The sequence below is a fragment of the Doryrhamphus excisus genome, linkage group LG19 (genome assembly GCF_037039965.1).
Source record: "Doryrhamphus excisus strain RoL-2023G ecotype Guam linkage group LG19, RoL_Dexc_Guam_v1.1, whole genome shotgun sequence".
NCBI lineage: Eukaryota > Metazoa > Chordata > Actinopteri > Syngnathiformes > Syngnathidae > Doryrhamphus > Doryrhamphus excisus.
This window is the reverse complement of record NC_136375.1, coordinates 822,501-844,552: the sequence shown is the minus strand read 5'-3', so window position 1 is coordinate 844,552 and position 22,052 is coordinate 822,501. Positions and strand designations below refer to the sequence as shown.

At 44.8% G+C, this 22,052-nt stretch overlaps 1 protein-coding gene across 1 annotated transcript in view; it reads right to left on the bottom strand.

Annotated features, from left to right (window-relative positions):
- The window catches only part of fndc3ba (fibronectin type III domain containing 3Ba), a 73,294-nt gene that overhangs the window by 5,632 nt on the left and 45,610 nt on the right, over positions 1 to 22,052 (bottom strand). Inside the window, exons 4-23 of the mRNA XM_058057896.2 lie at positions 20,860 to 20,936; positions 17,878 to 18,278; positions 17,458 to 17,585; positions 11,387 to 11,445; positions 10,482 to 10,633; positions 10,360 to 10,419; positions 10,136 to 10,274; positions 9,940 to 9,993; positions 9,671 to 9,795; positions 9,217 to 9,391; positions 9,044 to 9,130; positions 8,160 to 8,295; positions 7,938 to 8,009; positions 6,841 to 6,959; positions 6,649 to 6,754; positions 5,582 to 5,754; positions 5,384 to 5,497; positions 5,108 to 5,257; positions 4,686 to 4,966; positions 2,606 to 2,824 (exon numbers count right to left, since the gene is read on the bottom strand). Coding sequence (XP_057913879.2) covers positions 2,606 to 2,824; positions 4,686 to 4,966; positions 5,108 to 5,257; positions 5,384 to 5,497; positions 5,582 to 5,754; positions 6,649 to 6,754; positions 6,841 to 6,959; positions 7,938 to 8,009; positions 8,160 to 8,295; positions 9,044 to 9,130; positions 9,217 to 9,391; positions 9,671 to 9,795; positions 9,940 to 9,993; positions 10,136 to 10,274; positions 10,360 to 10,419; positions 10,482 to 10,633; positions 11,387 to 11,445; positions 17,458 to 17,585; positions 17,878 to 18,278; positions 20,860 to 20,936 — 2,827 coding nt within the window. The remainder of the gene's footprint in view (positions 1 to 2,605; positions 2,825 to 4,685; positions 4,967 to 5,107; positions 5,258 to 5,383; positions 5,498 to 5,581; positions 5,755 to 6,648; positions 6,755 to 6,840; positions 6,960 to 7,937; positions 8,010 to 8,159; positions 8,296 to 9,043; positions 9,131 to 9,216; positions 9,392 to 9,670; positions 9,796 to 9,939; positions 9,994 to 10,135; positions 10,275 to 10,359; positions 10,420 to 10,481; positions 10,634 to 11,386; positions 11,446 to 17,457; positions 17,586 to 17,877; positions 18,279 to 20,859; positions 20,937 to 22,052) is intronic.

Below are 22,052 nucleotides of genomic sequence, written 5' to 3'. Positions count from 1 at the left end.
AATTCCCAAAACGACAGGAGCGAGCCATCTCCTTGTTCACGGCCTCTCGGCATGGCTCCGTAGCAATCCATCATCATCATCGCCACCTCTCTCTCTTTTGGAAGCGGCTCAATTAGCAGGCGCCATCACAGGGACGTGTTTAACGAGATGAACCGGGCTTTGATTGGCTGCCAAGCGACCATCCATTCAACCAGAAGACAGAGAAGGACAGCGTGGAGACGTGTTGCTCCAGTGCTGAAGTTCTGGTGAGTGGAGACACGCTCCTATGTTCTATACTTTTTATCTGTTCTATAGCGTTAATCCCTCATCTCATTTCACCTTCACATCAAGCATGTTACCACGGAGACCGTTGAAGGTGAAGTATAGCTTTTGAAAGGTAGTAATAGAAGCGGCTAGGAGATAAAGAGGGGAAAATACACACAGGAACACACCGTTGGGGATAATACAATAATAAAACTATTCCATATTGGGGATATTAAAAGAAGAGCACCTTCCTTTTTCATATAGTACAACCACAACATCTAACAATACAAATTGGCTTATGGAGCGCCATGAAATATTACAACCATAAACATACTCCATTTCCTCAAATACTAGTACTGCACGCTCGGGCCTTTATTTGCATAAATGCCTTTTTATAATGCTGATCATCATTAGCATTATTTCTTTGTCCTTTTTATCTATTGTTGTTTTGTTTGCTTATGTTCTTCTGTTCTCTGTTCTCTAAGTATATTAAAAAAAATCATTCTATAACTCCAAAACATTATTATAATTCTAATTATATTTTGTGAACATGAATATATTCATAAATACAAAATAATTCTGTAAATAATATAATCAGATATATATTTGAAATATATAATCGATTCTGAATACATTTTTAAATACATGTATTTAAAAAAATAATGATTAGTAAATAATAAATAATATTAAAAAATATATAATATTTTTACAATAATATTTAAATTAAAAAATATGTATTTATACATATGCATCACACATATTAATAAATGTAAAAAATACTAAATAATAATAAATACATTTACAATCATATATAAAATAATAATAATAATAATTGAATGACTATATTTTATTCCAATTTGTTAAATATATTAAGGCAGTATATTGTTCTGATTTACTGAAATTGTTAAATGTCTGACATTACATCAACATTTTGTCAACTGACCAGCTCTTTCTAAAAAATAATACAAAACAACATTTCTTTTATTGTTTGTGGGAAAAAGGAGGTGTGGTATTTAATTGAGGCATGGAACTAATTGGAGCGCATGATTATGACCATTTTTGACATGGCTCATGGATCGGATTGCGAAACGAAACAACAGGAAGCCAAGAGAGAAGTTGACAGTTATTAGAGGAAGCATTTATTCCTCCTGAGGCCTCAGTAGGGTGGGGCTAGATGTTTATGAAATAGAATGAGATGAATAAAAATGTATGAGAGGAAAGCAACCGCGGGCTTGGAGGCGGCCGGCAAACATTGGTGAAAGGATATTAAATAGAAAATGATATTTGCACAATTTGCATCGAGCCCTTGGATATGTTTGTTTACACCAGGAAACGTTTGATTGTTTCAGCGCTCCCTTAAAGGATGTGGTCGCCATGGCAAGTCATCCAATAACGGTCATTTCTGGGCGGGAAAAAGCCAAAGCACCTTGGCGGCAAGGACAAAGATGATGAGCGATACCGGGACATGCGGGAAGTGGAAGTAGAGGAAAAGAGCTCCACTCGTTCACCAGGCACACTTTACCTTGGGCATGACGGAACACAAAATGGCTTCTTTTAACTCCTCGAACAATGGAAGCACGCCATTCAAAGATTTGAATTGAAAAGAAAATGAAAGGAGAAGCGGAGCTTATTTCATCCTATTCCGACCCTCAGTCCATATCTCAGGAATAATTGCTAGTTTGATGGCTCCAATCCATGTCAATGTTACATTGATCCATTATTCCGTTATCCATTATTAAGTATTTGGGCTGCACTGAAAAGAAAAACATCTGAGATGACTTGAGGCGTGTCCATCTGAGGCCAGCCAAAGTGAGCTTAGCATCAAATGGCCTTGGTTAGCATATGATAGCATTTAAATGTGGCACGTTTGAATAATATCTGACTAAATTGACTGTGATCAGAGCCATCTGCTAACTGGCGTGCCCGGACGCTGCCAGCGGCGACGCCCGCCAAGGCCCAACGCTCCGACAGAGGATGCCTTTATCACCGGGAGGTTATCAATCCGGACCCTTTTCTCCGCTTCCTTTTCTTGTCTTCAGAGAAAAAGAAGATGACTGCGTGGCTCCTGTGCGGCCATGTTGATTGGCAAGACGGGCCTTGGCGTGCCTCGCCTGTGGTACATCTGGTTACCACACACACACACACACACACACACACACACAGGAGCACTCTAACGACCTGCTCATGTTCTGAGTAGTATTGACCTTCCTGCTCCGTTCTTGGCTAGCAGCAGGGTGCAGCAGGGGAGGGGAAGGGGCAAGACACAGCATGGCCCCTGTGGTCATAACATTAGGTACTCGGGAACAATCTGACGAAGCGTCCATGGCGGGTACAGAAAGGTAGAAGGCGTGCTTTGTCCCACCTGCGGTTCTTGTCCTCCATCTGCAGCGTGTAGTACACGTCGTCGGCCAGCAGGGAGCGGGTGTTGCTGGCGTTTTCCCCCCACTTCAGCTTCAGGCTCTGCGGCCCGGCGGCCGAGCACTCCAGAGGGGGCGGGGGCGGGGGCAAGGGGTGCGTCCTCGCCAGCAGGACCGGACTGGAGGGGCCGCAGCCGATGGCGTTCACCGCCTGGATCTGTACGCTGGGGGGGAGGGGGGACACAACAAGGAGGTTTGATTCCCGAGCGTTAAGAGTGGAGGTCAAGTTGGTAATTAGGGTTCATCAATCCTAATTAAGCTGTTAGAGCTTTTAGAAAGAGCTCACAGCTCCACAACGATAGAGAAGGACAAGCCGGTGTTCTTTTCCTCCCTTCCCGCAGCCTGATGAGCTGATTAGCATCCCAGCCGGACACCTGGTGCCAGGCAGCACGTGGCATTTCATGGCTGCCACCCCGACCTTTCATCCCCGTTCACGCCGCCTAGCCAAAACACCCCCATCGTCTGTCAGAGGGGATTTGGACACACTTGATATGGATTTTTATTCCCTTCCCATTTCCAAGTCCTTAAACATGGACAATGTTTCCTTTTTTACTTTAGTTTATTCTTATTTACAGTATATACAGTATATATATATATATGTTCTTACATACTATTTGGTTGCTTTTACAGAAATTATAACTTTCTTTTCTTTTCTTTGTTCCTCAGAATGTTATGGCTTACTAAAATGACATTATTTTTCCTCAGAATATTACCGGTTTATTCTCAAATAATTTGGACTTTTTTTCTCATTAGAATATGAAGTTTTTTCTCTTCATATTTTGACTTGTAAAATCCCCCCCCCCCCCGCGTCTTCTTGTAATGACCACTTTATTCTGTGATATCTTGACTTGACTTCCCTAATATTAGAACTTCATTTGAAATATTTCAATTATATGACTACATTTGTGCTCATAATGTTACAAGTTTGTTATTTTTTTATTGTTATATTCTCAAATATTTTTATTTTATTCTTGTAAAGCCCCCCCCATTTTAATTATTATTGGAAAATGTCAAATTATTCAAATTTCACTGAATATTGAAACATTTGTATTTATATTTATATTTTTTTGTAAATCCAAAATAACAATGATAATAAGTAATTAAACACTCGGTTGTGATATTTGTGTCCCCCACCAAACCAGTGAAGGACAAGTGAAGGCATGACAGGACATTACACGTGTTGCTTTACTTTTTGGATATCTTACAAATTCTAATCTTACATTCTTTACATTCCCGGGTTCCATCACAAACACCCCCACGCCCCCACCACCCCACCTGACACACACGTGACGTGAGGAATAATAATTCAAGTATCCAATTGCTGTAAATAACAGGAATTACCGTCATTGCCACACAAATAGCCCCCCCCCCCCCCACACACACACATTTGTACTGTGTGCACATGCAAATGCACACATGCACAACGTTGTGCCTTAGCGGCGACCATTATGCAAGGGAGCAGAGTGACATGGGAACAAAAACAAGCTGGGAATGAAAACAGTGATGTGTGTGTGTGTGTGTGTGTGTAATTACCCCTCCCACACACACACACTTACAGGTAATAATAAGAGAATAGCTTAGAGAAGGATAACAACAGCACCTGGTGATTCAGGCACAAATGGTGGCTGTTTATTTGGCCTTTCTCAGAAGCGACCTGCAAGCTAGCTATGTAGCACCCAGCCTCCTGATATGCTTTGAAATATTTACTGGTTTACAGAAAGTACACAATGGACAGAATGAAATAGCTTTAAAAAAGCAATTTTTTATAATAAAATAAAAATAGAACTGATGATTAGCTTCCCATTTTAGCAGCCAGAATAAATGATTGTTTCAAATAAAACACAAAAGTAAATAAATAAATTAGAAGAATGGAATAAAAAAGTATATTTTGGCATGTAAAATTGCATGTTTTTTTTTAGATCAAAAGAATTTAGAGTCAGAGCTTATTATATAAAATAAATATCAATATTTTTAGGCTGCAATAAACTGTTAGCGCCCCCATTTCAGTAAACAAGATCCCAGTACCTGTACTCGCTGTCTGGCTGCAGCCCGCTGACGAGGTAACTGGTGGTGGGCTCCACCGTGATGGTCCTCTCATCCAGAGAGATGATGTAAGAGGAGATCTCCGCCCCGTTGCAGTTGGGCTCCTCCCACTTCAGGAAGAGACAGGTGGACCGCGACTGGCCCAACTCCGAGGAGGCCGGGAGGTCCAGGAGGGCGAGGGAGGAGATGGAGTCGGGGATGGTCGCCGGCGTCTGGAAACTGACCTGCTCGCTGTGAGTCCCCGCCCCCGCTTGATTGACAGCCTGAGAAGGAGGAAAAGGAGGCATAACTTAGAACTTCACTCTTTGCTTTTTTCCTCGTAATATCCCAACTTCATTCTTGTTTGTTTTTCTTGTGGGCCAATGAAATGAAAGAGCAGTAGAACATGGCGGACTCGTGGGCACCTGGAGTCGGCAGCAGTAGCCCGTAGCGGGCGTCAGATCCGACACTTCACACTGCGTGGCCGCTCCGCAGTAGATCAGCTCCATGGGCTCGTCTTCCCGCCCCCACTCCAGGCGGTACTCGGATATGTCGCTACCCGAACCCTCTGGACTCTGGGTGACACAAACATGGAGTAAACACTGGAAATGACGGGCGGCGCCCCCTGGGGGTTGGCGTACGTGCAATGCAGATACCCTCAAAGTTCCTAAAGGGAATGGGAAGCCTTGAATGTTTCTCACCTCCCAGTTAAGCGAGACGCAGGTGTTACTGGTCAGAGTGATGAGTGGCGCCCCACACTGGCCAGGAGGACCCGCTGCGGTGGTCACCTCAGTGGGCTCAGAGTACTCGCCGAACTAAAAACACCCCAAAACAACAATCCATTTAATGACATCCTTTTCCGATTCATGGTTTTGATACGATCTGGTGGAGTTCCTCACCCCGGCCTCGTTGGCGGCCCTCAGTCTGAAGCTGTACGTGGCCCCCGGGAGCAGGCTCCCCACGGTGCATTGGAGCTCCGGCCCGTGGAACACTTCGGCCGGCTCGGCGTCACCCTCGCTCATCTCCAGGCTGAACACGTAGGCCTCGCTCACGGCCTCAGACGCGGGAGAGTCTGCAAAATAAAAAGACGTGCGCTCAAATAACCTCCTTTCAGGGTTATGGAAAATATGTTATAATAAGTGTCTGAAGGCACACCGGTCACATGATCGTACATGTTGGCTTTGGTATTCGTATTGGGGGGGCAACAAACCTTTTTAAATAAGCTTTGCTGATTTTTAAAGGAATTATTAAATATTGTTCAAATATATTTTTCTGCTGTAAAAATGACAGTAATAATCATTTTTAAAAAATCATTGAATAAATGATGTGACCATGACTTTCACCATACCCAAAAAAAAAATGGTGTGAGAATGCATCCATCCATTTTCTGTAACGCTTATCCTCACCACGGTCGCGCTGGAGCCTATCCCAGCCTTGACATTGTTTTCTGCTGTAATGTTTGACCCATATAAATCTATTTTTAGAAGCTAAAGAATATATTTGACAATTACTTGCACAATACAATGAAAAAATGGCCTTTGCAGGAGCGCTCCAAATGCATCCAACTGCAAGGGCGTCTCATATGCTCGGCCCCCCTTCAGGTCACTCCACAGCTGTTCAATGGAATTTAGGTCAACCAACCTTGCCCAGTCCTTCAAAGGTCACCTTCCCCTGCGGTTAATTGCAGCAACCACTGCAAAGCGGCTAAAAAAAAAAGCGCTTCCTCTGCGGTGCATGCTGGGAAAAGGGCGCCTGCTGACATCCTCGGCTCTAATGGGAATGTGACCAAAGTCGAAGGCGATACGAGGCCGGCTGCGCTTCCCTGATGGGCTAAATTAGGCCTCCATTAGGGAGACGGGCGCTTTGACTAAGGTTACATTGGAGCGGAGCGGCAAACACATCAGTTAGCCAGAGGTTGATTAAGGCGCCTGGCAGCGATAAATACAACCTAATAGAACACACTCACCCCACTCCAGCTGCACCTCCTTGTGTTTGGCTTTACCCACAATCCTCGGCGGCTGGCAGGGCCCCGGCGGCACGCTTAGCGTCCGGACGGGAACGCTGACGGTGCACTTGATGAGCGGAGAGGATGGCATCACAATGACGCTCTGCATGCCGTATAAACATCGAGAAGTGCATCGTGGGGGGGATGAACTACCTGGCTGTGCCCCCCGGTGGTGATGCTGCACACCCGCAGGTGATACACGGTGCCCGGAGCTAAGCGCTCGCACACGCACTCTGTTGATGGACCGCTGTATGCCACCTCCCATGGGCTTGCTGCACAACACACACACGCACACACACACATGAAAAGGCGGTAAAAATTGGTCACGTGATACCCATTCATGATCAATAATGTTCAGGAAGGAAGTAAACGAGCATTGGACCATGATACCACCTACCGAACGGTGGAAATGAACCAATGAAAGCGTGAACAGCTGTTTGGTTGGGTTAGGGTTAGAAAGGGGGGAGGGTAAACCAACACCGCCACGAAGGGGCCACATGAGACCAGAACATTGTGGCTTTGAAATTCACTTCAACTTCTTGTGGGGGTTTTTAGGTAAGCCAACATTGCCATCAAATGACCAACTCAGCCAGGGACGCACATCGTGGCTTCATAAGTGGAAGTCAACTCCACTTCCTGTCCGTCCCCCGATGGGCTCCCCAGCATCTAAACGCATTTACAGCAACGAACACGAGCACGAGTCGTATTTATGTCTTGAACATCTTATTTGTTGTCATGATGCAGTAGGGGACTGTAGGGGTGCTAGTTGATGCTCAGAGGGCTCTAATAATGTTACAAACCATATTTAGAAGGCCAGAAAAGCGAACTCCAATTCATTCCATTGAGAAATAAATAATCCCACTTATGAGGATGACTGTAATAAATTCCCGTTCATGTGAGGCTGGAAAAGCAAATGAGGCAAGATAAAGTGCGGATTAGACGGCTAAACCCTAAAAGATGTTAAATCGCTAAATCCGACCTCGGTCACCTCAGGGTGCCGGTGCAGTTCCACACAAAAGAACTGAAAGTCTTCCTACGGGGACGGAACAGCAGCAGCAGCCGCAATTAAAAGGCCGTCTTTTCATTTGCTGCCATTAGGACGCGGAGACAAACAAGAGAACATTGGATTTCCTGGCGAGCCGACATTAAGCAAACCCCAACGCCGCCGGTCAAATTGATGCTAACAAAGACAGGAGAGATGGACGCCACGGTTGTCTCGGAAATCAAACCGCAGGAAGTGTACGCCGTACCTTCCGAACATCCCTCGCAGATCTCCAGCAAATAGGTGAGCGCTTCTGAGCCGCCGTTATCCTGGGGGGGATCTTTTGGAAAAAGACAACGGAGGTTTTAATGACCAAGATAATTGATTTTGCTCCAAGCGGTCCCGAAATCACTCCATAACAAGCTCATGACATGGGGAATGATGCCGCTTGGTGTTTGGCCAATAATGTGCTCATATTATTGACACCCACCCCATGTGACCGTGAGGGCGTAGGGCGTGGACGCTACGACGCAGGGCGTGGACGGCGGTCCCGGCTTCTCTGGATTGGTGGTGCAGACCAGAACCTCGCTGGGACTGCTCTTGCCTTCCATGTTTGACGCAATCAGCTGCATGTGGGAAAGAGGCCATTTTGGATATACTTTACTAGCCGTGCAGGTCAATGGCATGTATGTAAGGTGCCATTATATGATTATAAGTAATATATATATATGATTACACATGATTGCACTGGAACATATCAGCACCAGGCGCTCCCGTCTGTACACATTGTCAACTTCCCGCTTATTATTGTGTCATTTCAGCCTATTATGTCATCGGAAAATGGGATGTTTTGTTCTGGTGACGGCTGACGGCCCATTACCGTTACATGACACATGGATAGTGTTATTATGGGATGCATGGCTGAAAAACTGGTACAAACCACAAAGTTAACAGGAAAAGACTTGATCGTGGTAAGTGAATTTGGCCAATGTAGAATAGAGGATCCCAGTATGCTGGAGCCTACCCCATTGCTCCATTCTTAACTCTTTAAGTTTTAAGTTTCTATCAGTTTTGTTGGCCAAGTTTTGAGGATGAAGGCTGATGCAACTCCTCACCAATGGATTAGGTTGGAGAGCAAATGTAGTGGTATAAAAACAGCCACCAGGTGGCAGAAGTGCATTTGATTCCATTTGATTTTGAGGTAAACTGCTTTCCCACATTTTGTAGTCGGCAACTAATATTTTCCTGAAACTGACCGATGTTCTACTGCTGATTAGTAAAGAACAGAAACACAATATTCTGGCTGGGATTGATTAAAAAAACAGCAGAGCGCTCGTGTCGCATAGAGGATCTTTGCCAAGCAGGCGGACTCACCCTGAATTTATACTGCGTGCTCCTCTTCAGGCCTTGTACAGTACAGGTCAAGTTTTCTCCAGTGTACTTCGGGTGAAAGTCCGCTCCCTGAAACGGGGCCAGTTAGCCATTAGCGCGCGTGTTTTAGCGTCCAAACTCCTGGTGTGGGTTTGTTTTCCCGGGCTGCTACTCACGCTGTTGTCCTCCAGGATCTCGAGCGTGTACTTGAGCTGCTCCTCGCCGGGGCTGCCCTCGGGTCGCCCCCACTCCAGGGTCACCCAGGACACCCCGGCCCGCACCAGACGTGGCGCCAAAGGCAGGGCGGGTAAGGTGCCCATGGTGTAGCAGACCACCTCCGTGCTGAAGCCACTGCACAACCAAGGAACATAAATATATATATTTCATATATTTCATATAGACTTATACAGAGATGAGAGTCCATTGTTCAGCCACAGAGTAATGATCAAATCCATCTCCCTCTTCACCCTAAACAACACAAGATGCTCTCCAAGGGTAATGAGGGCCAGCAGACATGCTGGGAGAGAAAATGTCTCTATGATGAGCGAGCAGATAGGAAAACATATATCCATACGTAGCGGTGAGCGGCCGTTGTGAACGTGACGACGCGCACAAAAGAAGCCACGTTACCTTGTGCCGATGTCGTTGTGTGCCGCCACCCTGAAGGTGTAACCGCAGGCGGGGAAGAGTCGCGTCAGCTTACAGTGTCGCTGGCTTCCAAAGTAACATTCCCGGAAAACACTGTTCTTCTTGCCCTGCACACCATGAAAGGTGGAGTACATGTAAGCAGGGATTAGGTCAGCTGTGGCTGTAGGCAACCTCTGGATGTAGTAGGTATGTCCAGTATGTATGTAGGTTTGGATTTCTTTTTTCCCTTAATAACAAAAAGCCACACTGACCTCGTCCCACTCCAGCAGGTAGTTTGTGATTTTGGATCCGTTGTCGCCTGGCGGCTGTGGGAAGTTATGCAAACACAAAACTGATGAGGACTACAATTTCTAGCATGATGTATTTTCCTCATTGGTTTATTGTCACTGTAAAGTCAGAATATTATTATTACTTTAGCATTATCAGCGACAGTGTCAGTAAAATTACCTTCCACTGTAAAGTGAGGGTGCTTTTGGTGCGTTGGGAAGGTTTGGGGGCGAGCGGGACGTCGGGAACGCTGCAGTGCGTGGTGAAAGAGCCCGCCTCGGAGCACGAGCCGCGGACCGAGTTGTACATTGCAGACACCCTGGAGGCAAGGAAAGGTGAGGCCTGCATACCCGAGGAACATGAAATCCAAGAATAAATACTCTGACGTGTGTAAAAGTACCTACCGTACGTGGTAGTCCGTAGCTGGCCTTAAATCTTTGAGATGATACTCCAGTTCTTCACCACTTTAACAAGAAATAACAACAACTTTATAAATGACCATAAAGCGTGAGGATGAATTTCTTACCTGTAAATAAGGCGGTACTTCCCGTCCCGCCCTTTATCCGAGAGAGACACCTCGTAGGAGCAGGACACGGGAATGCCGTTGCTGTGTCGGCTCGCCAGGCCTGCGGGGGGCGCCCAAGACAAGCGTGCGGCTCGGGCCTGAACATTAGACACCTGAGGACACAGACCACACAAGTTAATGCTCTAACTTTAACAATGATTTGGAGTGCATGAGACAGTGGGAAGGAAAAGGTGGCGGTCTTTGACCACATGGTTGTTTGTTAAACGGGACCAATGATGCTGTTTACACTTTTCTGACCTATAAACGTAGTTAGAACGTTATATAGTGTTGGCTGGCGACCCTAACGAGGACAAGCGGCATGGAAATGAAGGACGTGGTAGAAGGTGGAGGAGTGCCGTCATAGCAGGGACGTGTGCCTTGACATGATGTGCCTTAATTACACACAAAAATGTACATAATTGATGAAATAAATGAGTTACTGCCGTTAACTCACTATTTTAGAACTTCTTAGCCTATGAACATCAGATGGTTTACAAAATGTAACAATATCAACATCCGGCCAGGAGATGCCCTCCATGGGAACGGTTTGGACACTATGATATCCAATTGATGAGATTCCACGTTGAAAGAAATCCAGAGCCAACTAGGATGAGCCGACGCTGCCCTCCTGTGGCCGTAAAGAGTATTGCTAAAATGAAAGCTCCATGAGGGGAGGAAAATCCCAACAACACAGCCTGCTGTCTTTTTTTCCACTGTAAGCATCTGATTTTCATGTTAGTCGGCCAGACGGGATGGAAACATGGAAAAAACAGCACAAATACATGTGCAGGCAATGGGTGATTGATGGAAGTCGAGAGTCGAGGTGTGTGTGGAGAGGAAAGATAAAGGTGTGTGTGTTTACCAACCTGTGGTTTGTCGATTGTAGACAACATATCTTGAACACGTTTCCCCTCTGAATCATGATCTGGATGGGAGACAAGAGGACATTTTTCATAAATACACCATCTTTAATGCATTTTAGTGCATTCTTCAATTATGGCTCAGTTACAACCCGAAGCCTAGAAATGAGCTTAATACTATCCATGTAGTATCCATGTAGTATCCATGTATTGAGACACCAAACTGCTTGTTAGTAGTTGTGTAATGTTAGTGATTAGTTTTGCGGTTGCACTAAAACACTCTTATTGGCCGGTCTTGTAGGCAAGATTTGTGTTGCAACAGTTTGGTTTCTTCATAATTCTTTTTTTTTTTTCTTAATAAACTTTGGAAAAAATACTCAGAGTTCCCGAAAAACATTAGTCTCAAATCCCGAGTGAAAACTGACCACAGAAATCAAACTTTTTCTATAAAGACTTTGCTTGCGCTTATGACGCCATATTGATTTTAGTATTTGACATCTTATTGGACCGGAGGTGGCGGGAGTGAAGCTGAGAAAACCCAGTCGCTTTGAACGCAGCAGTCAGAACCAGACGGAACCAGCTAACGACAAAAAGAAGGAATGGAGGAAAGTTAGCGTCTACTATATTTTACTATATTTACTTGGAGGTTTGAGGGGACAAATTAGAGGCAGGGCAGCAAGAAAACGTGGAGACTGGGTAGCTACTAGTTAGTATAAGTATACCACAGCAGAACCGGCTTAGCCACTAAGCTAACGTTAGCATAAGCCTATGGAGGTAGCCGGAACTGATTATTTACATGCGGTGGGCCCCTCACATCCCTCCCCATACCGTAAAACAGCGATGAGACGGAGTGGGGTGCACACATGTTAGTAATGGGCCCCCACCCCGTCATCGCCCCCTCATGGGGTCCCGGAGTTGAAGGTTTTTTCCGACCAGAGGACGCCTGCTTTCTCCATCCGAGGCAACTGACTACCGTAAATCACAGCCTATGTGCGCACACACACTCACAGAAACCGCTCCGATGTATACATCCATGCATTGAAAGACTTCCAAAGTGTGCGAGACGCTGTGGTGGAGCCGCCCGGGGGCACACGATGAGTCATGGCAACGGTGATGTCATGGAAGCGCAACCTCTACTTGACCTCCGTGTGTGTTTCCAAAGTAGGAAGTATAAAGTTACAGCGAAGCTACCGTGGGCTTCACCTGCTCAAACTTCTCAACTTCTCCGCCACCTCCTCCAAAATCAATAGATTTCTTGCTGATATACTGATATGATGTTTGCTCATCAAAATCAGTCGGGTTATTGCCGGTTATTGCTGACATTTGTCAAAATCAATAGGATTATTGGAACAAGATATGTAAAAATATCAGAAATTGTGTTTAATAGAAGTGATGAAAAGCTCCAAACCAACTGCCATCCTTTGCTTATTTCTCAAAATCAATAAGGTTATTGCTTTGATATTAGTTAATATCACATTTAATCCAACATAAAAGTCTTCTGGGGTGTTCGAACTTGCGGCGGTGGAGCCCCAGCCCCAGCAAATAAACCCACCCACGGTTTATTTGCTGCCCACACTTCCTCTTCTCCGTCTGACGTCACATCCTGTCTGCCTGTCAAATGAGAAGTGAGGACAGTGGCAGCAGGAAAAGGGCAAAGATGAAGATGAAGGATTTGGGAGTGAATCGGGATTGGACCGGGAACGTTGGAAGGAGGCCAGACAAGACAGCCTGGACCAGAATAAAAAAGGGAGGGGCAGGCATCGATTGACGGAACAGGACGTGTGGAGGATGTGAGGCGGGGACTGCAATTTGAGGAATTAGCTCAGTCAAGGACATTTGGGACCACAGTTTGACCCTGTAACAGATCATTTCTTTCATTTCAAAGAAAGCCAGCAGCGATGCGTTTGGTTTTTGGACAGTCGTGTTTGATTCCTGTGAGAGCTGAAACGCTAACGGCTTACACGTGCTTCAACCTGCATGACGCGCGTCTCTGACATGTGACCGCCTTCCCGCCTTCCCGCCTCCCGCAAATACTCTTCAGTGGAAATATGGAAGTTGCAAGCGCAATCATCCAGGAATGCTTAATATGAATGACATCCCGTTTGAGGCGCTGCACACGTTGGCTAATACGACACGCGGCCGTCCCGTACAAACGGCAGCCAAAGTTGGGGGGGGGGAGAAAAAAAGAAAAGGAAAGAAGAGGAGGTCGCATTCCTGCACAATGACGGCCTGCGGCTTCCAGTCTGTCTGCGCCGGGACAGAAAAAGACCTTTAATGCCTTTGGGTAAAAAATGCCAAAAATGCAGCCCACGCTTGCACCCCCCTTGCACACACACACACACACACACACACACACCCTGGAGGCCTTGTGTGTGTGTGTGTGTTGCTGTAAAGAAAGGACATGATAGTCATCTTTAGAAGCCTCTCGTCAGGCAAACAAAGCCGAGCGATGGAAAACATGGAAACATGGAAGCCAGAGGTGTGAGGATGATGGCCGACCATCCTTCCGCCATTCCTTCCGCCATTCCTTCCGCCATTCCTTCCGCCCCACAGCTGGGTTGAACACACCCAAGATGGTGGTTGTCACGGTGACGGTTTGGTTCTCACTGAGAAATGATACACTATCAATTATTATAGGCTGGGAGGTATTGCACTGCATTAGTGGGGGGCCTGCAGGGGGCCTGGTGAGGCGGGACCCAAAATGTGGTCACGGATCCATTGTGGGTGAGTACACACAGAATATCAAAAATGACATGAAAATATGATCTGTAACTGCTCCAAAAATCCTGTGCAATAACCGTGCAATAAAGCGTGCAATAAACCTGTGACCTTTATCTTGGACTTTTGCTGCTATAAAGCCAAAATTCCCCGTGTGGGACTAATAAAGGCATATCTTATCTTATCTCATCTTAATTGCTTAATTGTTAGAAGTCAAATATCATATGTTGTGGTCCATAATAATGAATATTCATTTATGCATTGTTTATAGGCATGCAGTTATGTTATAAAAGTGAAATATGTCACTGTAAAATAAATTATAAAAATGTAAAATATAGAATTTAGACTAATTAATAAATAGCTAAATATAATACAAAATAAATAAAACAATAATTATTTTAATAAAAATAACAAAAATTATAATTACTTCCATGAAAGTGGAAGAAATATATATATATATTAAAATGTGTGAAAATGAATACAAATAAAAGTATAAAAAATTACTTAAATGTGTGCATTGAGCTAAGAGGGGGCGGGGCTTGTGCCGGGATCAGGAAGGAACGCACGTCGCCCTCAAACGTGACCTCAAACGTCATTTTCCTTCTTCCTTCTTCTCTCGTCTGTGTCATTCCTTCCACCTCCGATCATGGCCCTATTTGGGTCCACGGGAAGCCGCCCACCTCGGAGCCGGGATGAGATTATCGCCATGGCGACGGTGCACATCAACACCGGCGCAAGGAAAAGACGGATGGTCGTATGGAAGCATGACTTGGCCAAAAGGTGAATGCGGTTCATGAAGATGACATCACAGAAATGCTGTTTCGATAAAAGAGTCACTATTTTTATACACCCGGGTTTCTCCTAGGAGAATTAACCCTTGGTCTCCCGAAGACAAGGTACCATTTTCCACACTATGAGGCGCACTTTACTCCGAGAACAGTATTAATACGTACAGTACTTATGTACATTGGCAGCCATAAACCAATCAGAGAAGAGTACTAATACGTAAATTAAGAGTGGTGAGCTTCTTTTTACACTTGCATGACAGTTGCTGTTTGACAGTGCTTAGTAAATGAATATGTGGCTGTGCCCGTTGCTTGTTAATAAATGCCTTACGATGGCCACAGTTTGACCTTGGAACAGACAAATGTCTCTTTCCATTATTTCTTATTAGAAATGTAGTTTTGGAATGAAAAGTTTTGTATTCATCCAAGTCAATCCCAATGATTTACTTTGGGAGACGGAAGGAGTAACATTTTCCCTCCGCATGTCGTACAGCCGGCCACCGGGATATGGAGCCCGGTCGGAATGTTCCTGCTGAAAAAGCCGGTTTCTAGGAATCTGTGGTGGCCGTGCGGAAGTGAAGATGGAGGACCACGAGGGGACCACATCTGTTTCTGCTCAAGAGAGAGAGAGAGCGCCTCGCTTCTGGGAGGCAGCGAGGGACTCGAGTGAGTCGGGAACAGAGCTCGCCAAGTCCACCGACTGCCGCCATGTTGGCACGCACGGGGGCGATGGCGGCACACGCACTTGCAGGGGCGTCGGGGGCAACATGACGGTGGCCGTCCCGGGTGGGCACGGCCGGCATGAACCGGGTCAAGCAACACCTTCATCTGAATGTCAGCACTTTAATATCACATCTGAAGTTTTATGGTTTCCCTCGCATCTACGCCGCCTCTGATTGGTCCACGGCAAAAGCCGCTCATGACACGGACGTGTCTGATCTCCATCCAGGCCCTGAGAGCCAGCTGGACCGCAGCAGACAGCGGATGACACGCTAACGCATAAAGTTATTACTGCTGAGTTATTAAGCAGACCTGTCAATCACCCATGTGGCTATATGTATTGTACATATATATCAAATGCATACATTCATTTTACATATGGGAAAAATACATATTATACTCTAGACAAGTCAAGGATTAAATTCAATTATTAGACAAAAATACACTATACTATTTTTATATTTTTATGCCAATATTATACCAAAAATTATGTTGTTCATTTATTATATACTTATTATTGTGTATTATTATTTTTATATTATTATGCCAATATTATACCAAAAATACTATTGGTTATTTATTATATACTTATTATTGTGTATTATTATTTTTATATTTTTATGCCAATATTATACCAAAAATACTATTGGTCATTTATTATATACTTATTATTGTGTATTATTATTTTTATATTATTATGCCAATATTATACCAAAAATACTATTGGTTATTTATTATATACTTATTATTGTGTATTATTATTTTTATATTTTTATGCCAATATTATACCAAAAATACTATTGTTCATTTATTATATACTTATTATTGTGTATTATTATTTTTATATTTTTATGCCAATATTATACCAAAAATACTATTGGTCATTTATTATATACTTATTATTGTGTATTATTATTTTTATATTTTTATGCCAATATTATACCAAAAATACTATTGTTCATTTATTATATACTTATTATTGTGTATTATTATTTTTATATTTTATGCCAATATTATACCAAAAATTATATTGTTCATTTATTATATACTTATTATTTATTTTGCCTCACATTCATAAATATTTTTTTATTGAAAATAGTTGTGGTAAATAATGAATTCATATTATTTCAATAATATAAACGTAATAGTAGAATAAACTAATTTTAATGTTTTTAATTTTTAATAGAAAAGGCCTTTTTGGGGTGATTTTAAAAATCACCATGACTCCAAGAGTAAAAATACTTTTCTTTATTTTTCTCAAGCTGCTGCATCAACCCCTGGCGACACGTGGTCATGTGACTTTCTACTGCGTCAACGCATTATGCAAGACACTTGAAATGTTTGTATACATTTTAAAAATATGACAAAGTCAAAGATAAGTAGTGTGTAACACCCCCCCCCCCACCCCCAATCCCCCCTCCCCCCAAGTGTTTTTGCGTGACAACGCCAAGCTGCCGTATCTCCCAAGTCAAAGTCTTTTTCATCCCAAGCAAGACGCTGCAGGTATGTGCCCCGCCCCCCCCCCCCCGTCGTCTAGCCTCCGTCGTCTCGCACCCCCCCCCCCCCCCCCCCCCGAGCCAACAAGGCCCATATTGTGGCTGGGGGTAAAGCGATAGCGCTCAGACCAGGACAGCTCGAGCTATGCGGTTGGCTAGACAACCCCCCCCCCCTTCATGCAGGGTGCATTCATTCACTCTTGAAAGGAAAAAAGGTGCGTTTCATGCATCCACAAGGGCTGTCAGGGCGGGCGGGGTGACAAATGGCTAGCATGTTGATAATATCCTCATTGTATGGCATTTTTGCACTCTGGTGTCTCCTCCTAAAAAGTCCCACAATGCTTTGTGGACGTCCTACCTTGTGTGGGCACCTCCGCTTCACCGTTCCGTGGACTGCTCCGGAGCCGCCTCTCTGGTTTCTTCCCACCCGGACTGCCGACTCCACCCCCGGACCCCACTGACCCGAGCGACGGGGCGTGCGATTTGCTGCTGGGCCAAAAAGACACCTTAGAGAATGCATGATGTGTTGGGAGGAAGGCGGGAATGTCAGGATACGATACGATACATGGCTAACGCTAAAATGACGGTCCGGTACAGCGACCGATCCGTCTGACTCCCACCTTCCTCACTCTGGAACAAGACCATGCCATACTTGAACTGCTCCACCTGGGGCAGGATCTCATTCCTAACCTGGAGGACCATGTCCTTGGACTTGGCGGTGCTGAGGAACAAGCAGGAAGTGCGCGTCTATCTAAAGAATCCAAACGGGCGTGGTCACCTGTAGCCGTTGTGCGCTGGTCCCAGGCTGCCCTTGTACAGCATCGACGGCGGCGAGTTGAGTCGGTTCTGTCGCTCTAGTTGTCTCTGCTCCTTGATCTTTTTGGGCTGGGGTTTGGTGTACGTCTCCTCCCGGATGAAGTTGGACATGCCGTAGACCGGGATGATTTCTGGGTCGCCGTACATGGGGGGCAGGTGGTGCTGGTAGTACTGGTGGTGGGGCAGCTCTCCCGGGCTGACGGGCGGGTAGAAGGAGTGGGAGTTGGGAATGAAGTGAGGGTGGGCCAGGTAGGGGGGCAGGTGGTGCGTGGGCGACAAAGCGGGCGAGTAAGAGGGAGGGTAGCACTCGGGGGACTGGGGGGTCACCACCACCCGACGGACCCCGGTGGTATCTTCCAACACCTGAAAGGACAACATTCCAGTCATTCATATTGGCTAGGAAATGCATCCATGAATGAAATGATTTACTATTTCATTCATATTTTCATCTTTTATCACATGAATGGGAAATAATAAAGAAATGGTACAAATAACCGTTTAAATATGTCACTACAACTCAAATATTTCAGTGCTTTTTGCTAAGCTAAGCTAATGAATGAGAGGAACCCAAGTGGAAGAGTGAGGTTACAGGGAGAAGAGATACAGAAGTACTTGGGGTCACCAGTCCAGAAGAATGGAGATGAAGAGGAAAAAATAATATATGGAGGATTTTATTTACTATTTATTACTTTAAGATATTTTACATGGGATTTTGTTTCTATTAACTGCAGGGCAAACTTTGGAACAACCCGATTACCATATACCATATACCATATACCATATACCATAATGCCATATACCATATGCAAAACCATATACCAAACCATATACCATATACCAAACCATATACCATATACCATATACCAAACCATATACCATATACCATATACCATATACCAAACAATATACCATATACCATATACCCAACCATATACCATATACCATATGCCAAACCATATACCAAATACCATATACCAAACAATATACCATATACCCAACCATATACCATATATCATATACCATATACCAAACAATATACCATATACCAAACCATATACTATATACCATAATGCCATATACCATATGCCAAACCATATACCATATACCATATTCCATAATCCATATTCCATATACCATATACCAAACCATATACTATATACCATATACCATATTCCATATACCAAACCATATACTATATAACATATACCAAATCATATACCATATACCAAACCATATACCATATACCATATACCATATAGCATATTCCATATACCAAACCATATACTATATAACATATACCAAATCATATACCATATACCAAACCATATACCATATTCCATATACCATATACCAAATCAGAACCATATTCCATATACCATATACCAAATCATATACCATATACCATATACCATATACCAAATCATATACCATATTCCATATACCATATACCAAATCATATACCATATTCCATATACCATATTCCATATACCATATTCCATATACCAAATCATATACCATATTCCATATACCAAATCATATACCATATTCCATATACCATATACCAAATCATATACCATATTCCATATACCATATTCCATATACCATATTCCATATACCATATTCCATATACCAAATCATATACCATATTCCATATACCAAATCATATTCCATATTCCATAAACCATATACCATATACCATATACCATAAACCATATACCATATACCATAAACCATATACCATATTCCATATACCAAACCATATTTCATATACCATATACCAAATCATATACCATATTCCATATACCAATTACCAAACCATAAATATTGTATTGCACATGAACACAGACATTCCAGGCCTGCATTCCGGGTGCTAGCAAACACCCCCCCTGCAGAGGGGGGGGGTCATCTGCATGGTCCCTGACAACATTACACACATGCATACACACTGAAAAACCACAACAGTGGTATGCCCAAAGAGGGAACAGGAGGACCCCCACGCCCCGCCCCCCCACCCCCCCAACCCCCCTTTGGTCCACAAAGGAGAGAAAAATAACAAGGACAAAGTCCCACTATGACAACACGGGGACAGGACCTGCATACGGGATTTACTGGTAATGACACACACTGCATGGTACAAAAGTACACAAAGTACACAACAACACAACCATTAAACACGCCCACCAACACCCACCAACACCCACGTTGGCAGCGAGCGTGGCCCCCGTCCCCATCGTGTTTGTTTATGGAAGAACGGCCAGTCTGCCAATGACCCCGCTACCAGGGACCCCACGTAGATTGACCCGTGTTGTGTACGTGACCTTTGGCTTGAGGTCTTCATCCAGTACAGTACACACACACACCAGCAACGGGAGGGGGGGGGGGGGGTAAAGTAAACACATGCAGGCATTGTGTTATCTGAGCTAGCATGTTGTGTTGGTGGTATCCACCGTCTGCTAATCATAAGACTTGGCGGCCCCCAGTCGGCGTAACGTCGCATGAAATATTAGGGACCCTCCCCCTTTTCTACCACAACATTCCGGCTTGCATCACTTTCCCGTTTCTGTGTCACAGAAACTATAAATCCATCTTGGCCTTGAATGCACCAGTCGGAACGTGGTAACAACTAGGACGGGATCTCGTCACGAGGCGCACGCCATAAACCTTGCAATCCAACCGACCTTAGCGCTAAGCAGAAGCTTCTGATCAAAGTTACTTAAGATTTAGCAGATCAAAACCCAAACATGTTGGGACGCGTCCGCACCATGAATCCCCTGAGCGAATCCATTCTGCAATTCCGTTCTGTGTCAAAGAGCATGGAACCACAAACACTTCCTGTCTGTCCTGATCATGTGACTTGTTGGCTTTTTGCCTCAAGCGGCATAAAAACCTTTGATTTACTAAAATACCGATTATCAGAGAATAAATAGCACAAAGCAACACAAACCTGAGAGATGTATCCTGGGGGCACGTGGATGGGGGGGATGGACCCATTGGGGGACATCATGGGGACCTCGGCGGGACCTGCAAAAGGGAGGAAAATATTGAGTCAGCTGAGTTAAGATTTACATTCAACCAATTTATTTAACAACTACACCAAACGGTGGCGCTGTTACTGAACCTCACGAGCTGGCTTGAAATTTCTCACACAGCTCTACAAAACACCAAGTGTCACTTTTAGGTGTTCAGTTTGAAACATGGGATTGGGATTGAACTCGGGTCTCCTAGCTGTGAGGCCTGCGTGCTCACCACTCGGTCGCCAAACTGGAGGAAGTCCATGCCAGGTGCATCATGGGAGCAGATGGCCCCTGGCTGAGAAGCAAACGTTGGGAGGATCTAATAGAATTAGCAGATTGAAAGTCATGTTGACTTTTCCGCTGCCTGTTAGCGCCCACCCCTAAATACACACACACACACACACACACACACACCTCCTCCATTTGTGTGTGTGTGATGGAGGTCTGTGGCTGCTAAAGTCATTGGGAAGCCAGTGGGAATGGTTTGGGAACGGTGGGAATAAATCACATTGCAAACACACGAGCTGACATTGACTATTGACCCCAAAGTTGCTCCTTCTAAGCGGCCTTTCTCCCAAACGGCCGCCCCGTCCTTCCCTCGGACTTTCTCACCTTTCCTACTTTCAGGAATTCCCTCCACCTCACCTCACTTTCTCCCTTCTCTTCCAGGCGTTAGTCACCTCCTTCAGCTATTACTCACTTCATCCTTTTGCTGCGTCTTTTCCTTTCTGGCTCCTAAATGATTCCCTCTTTCCTTACCCCCACTCCCGTCTCCTCCCGTCTCCTCCCGTCTCCCCCCTCCCTCCATGGCCCTGCTTCCAGGCAGGTTGAACAAACACACACAGGCACGCACACGCACACAAGTCAGCAAGGTAAAAGTGGACAGTGTGCTGAAGTGTGTCAGTGTGGTGAGAAGGTCACAGGTAGCGAGAGACAGACCTCCTTCAGTCCCGTCTACTCGCCTGCCATGACGGGTATGAAAGTCGCCATTGAGGAGAAGGTCACAGCACGGGGAGAACACAACACACACTCACATGCACGCACACGCACACACACACACACACACAGCTAAACCTCTTTCCATCAAGCGCTCAGACCGGCCCAAAAGCCGTCCTGCTGCTGG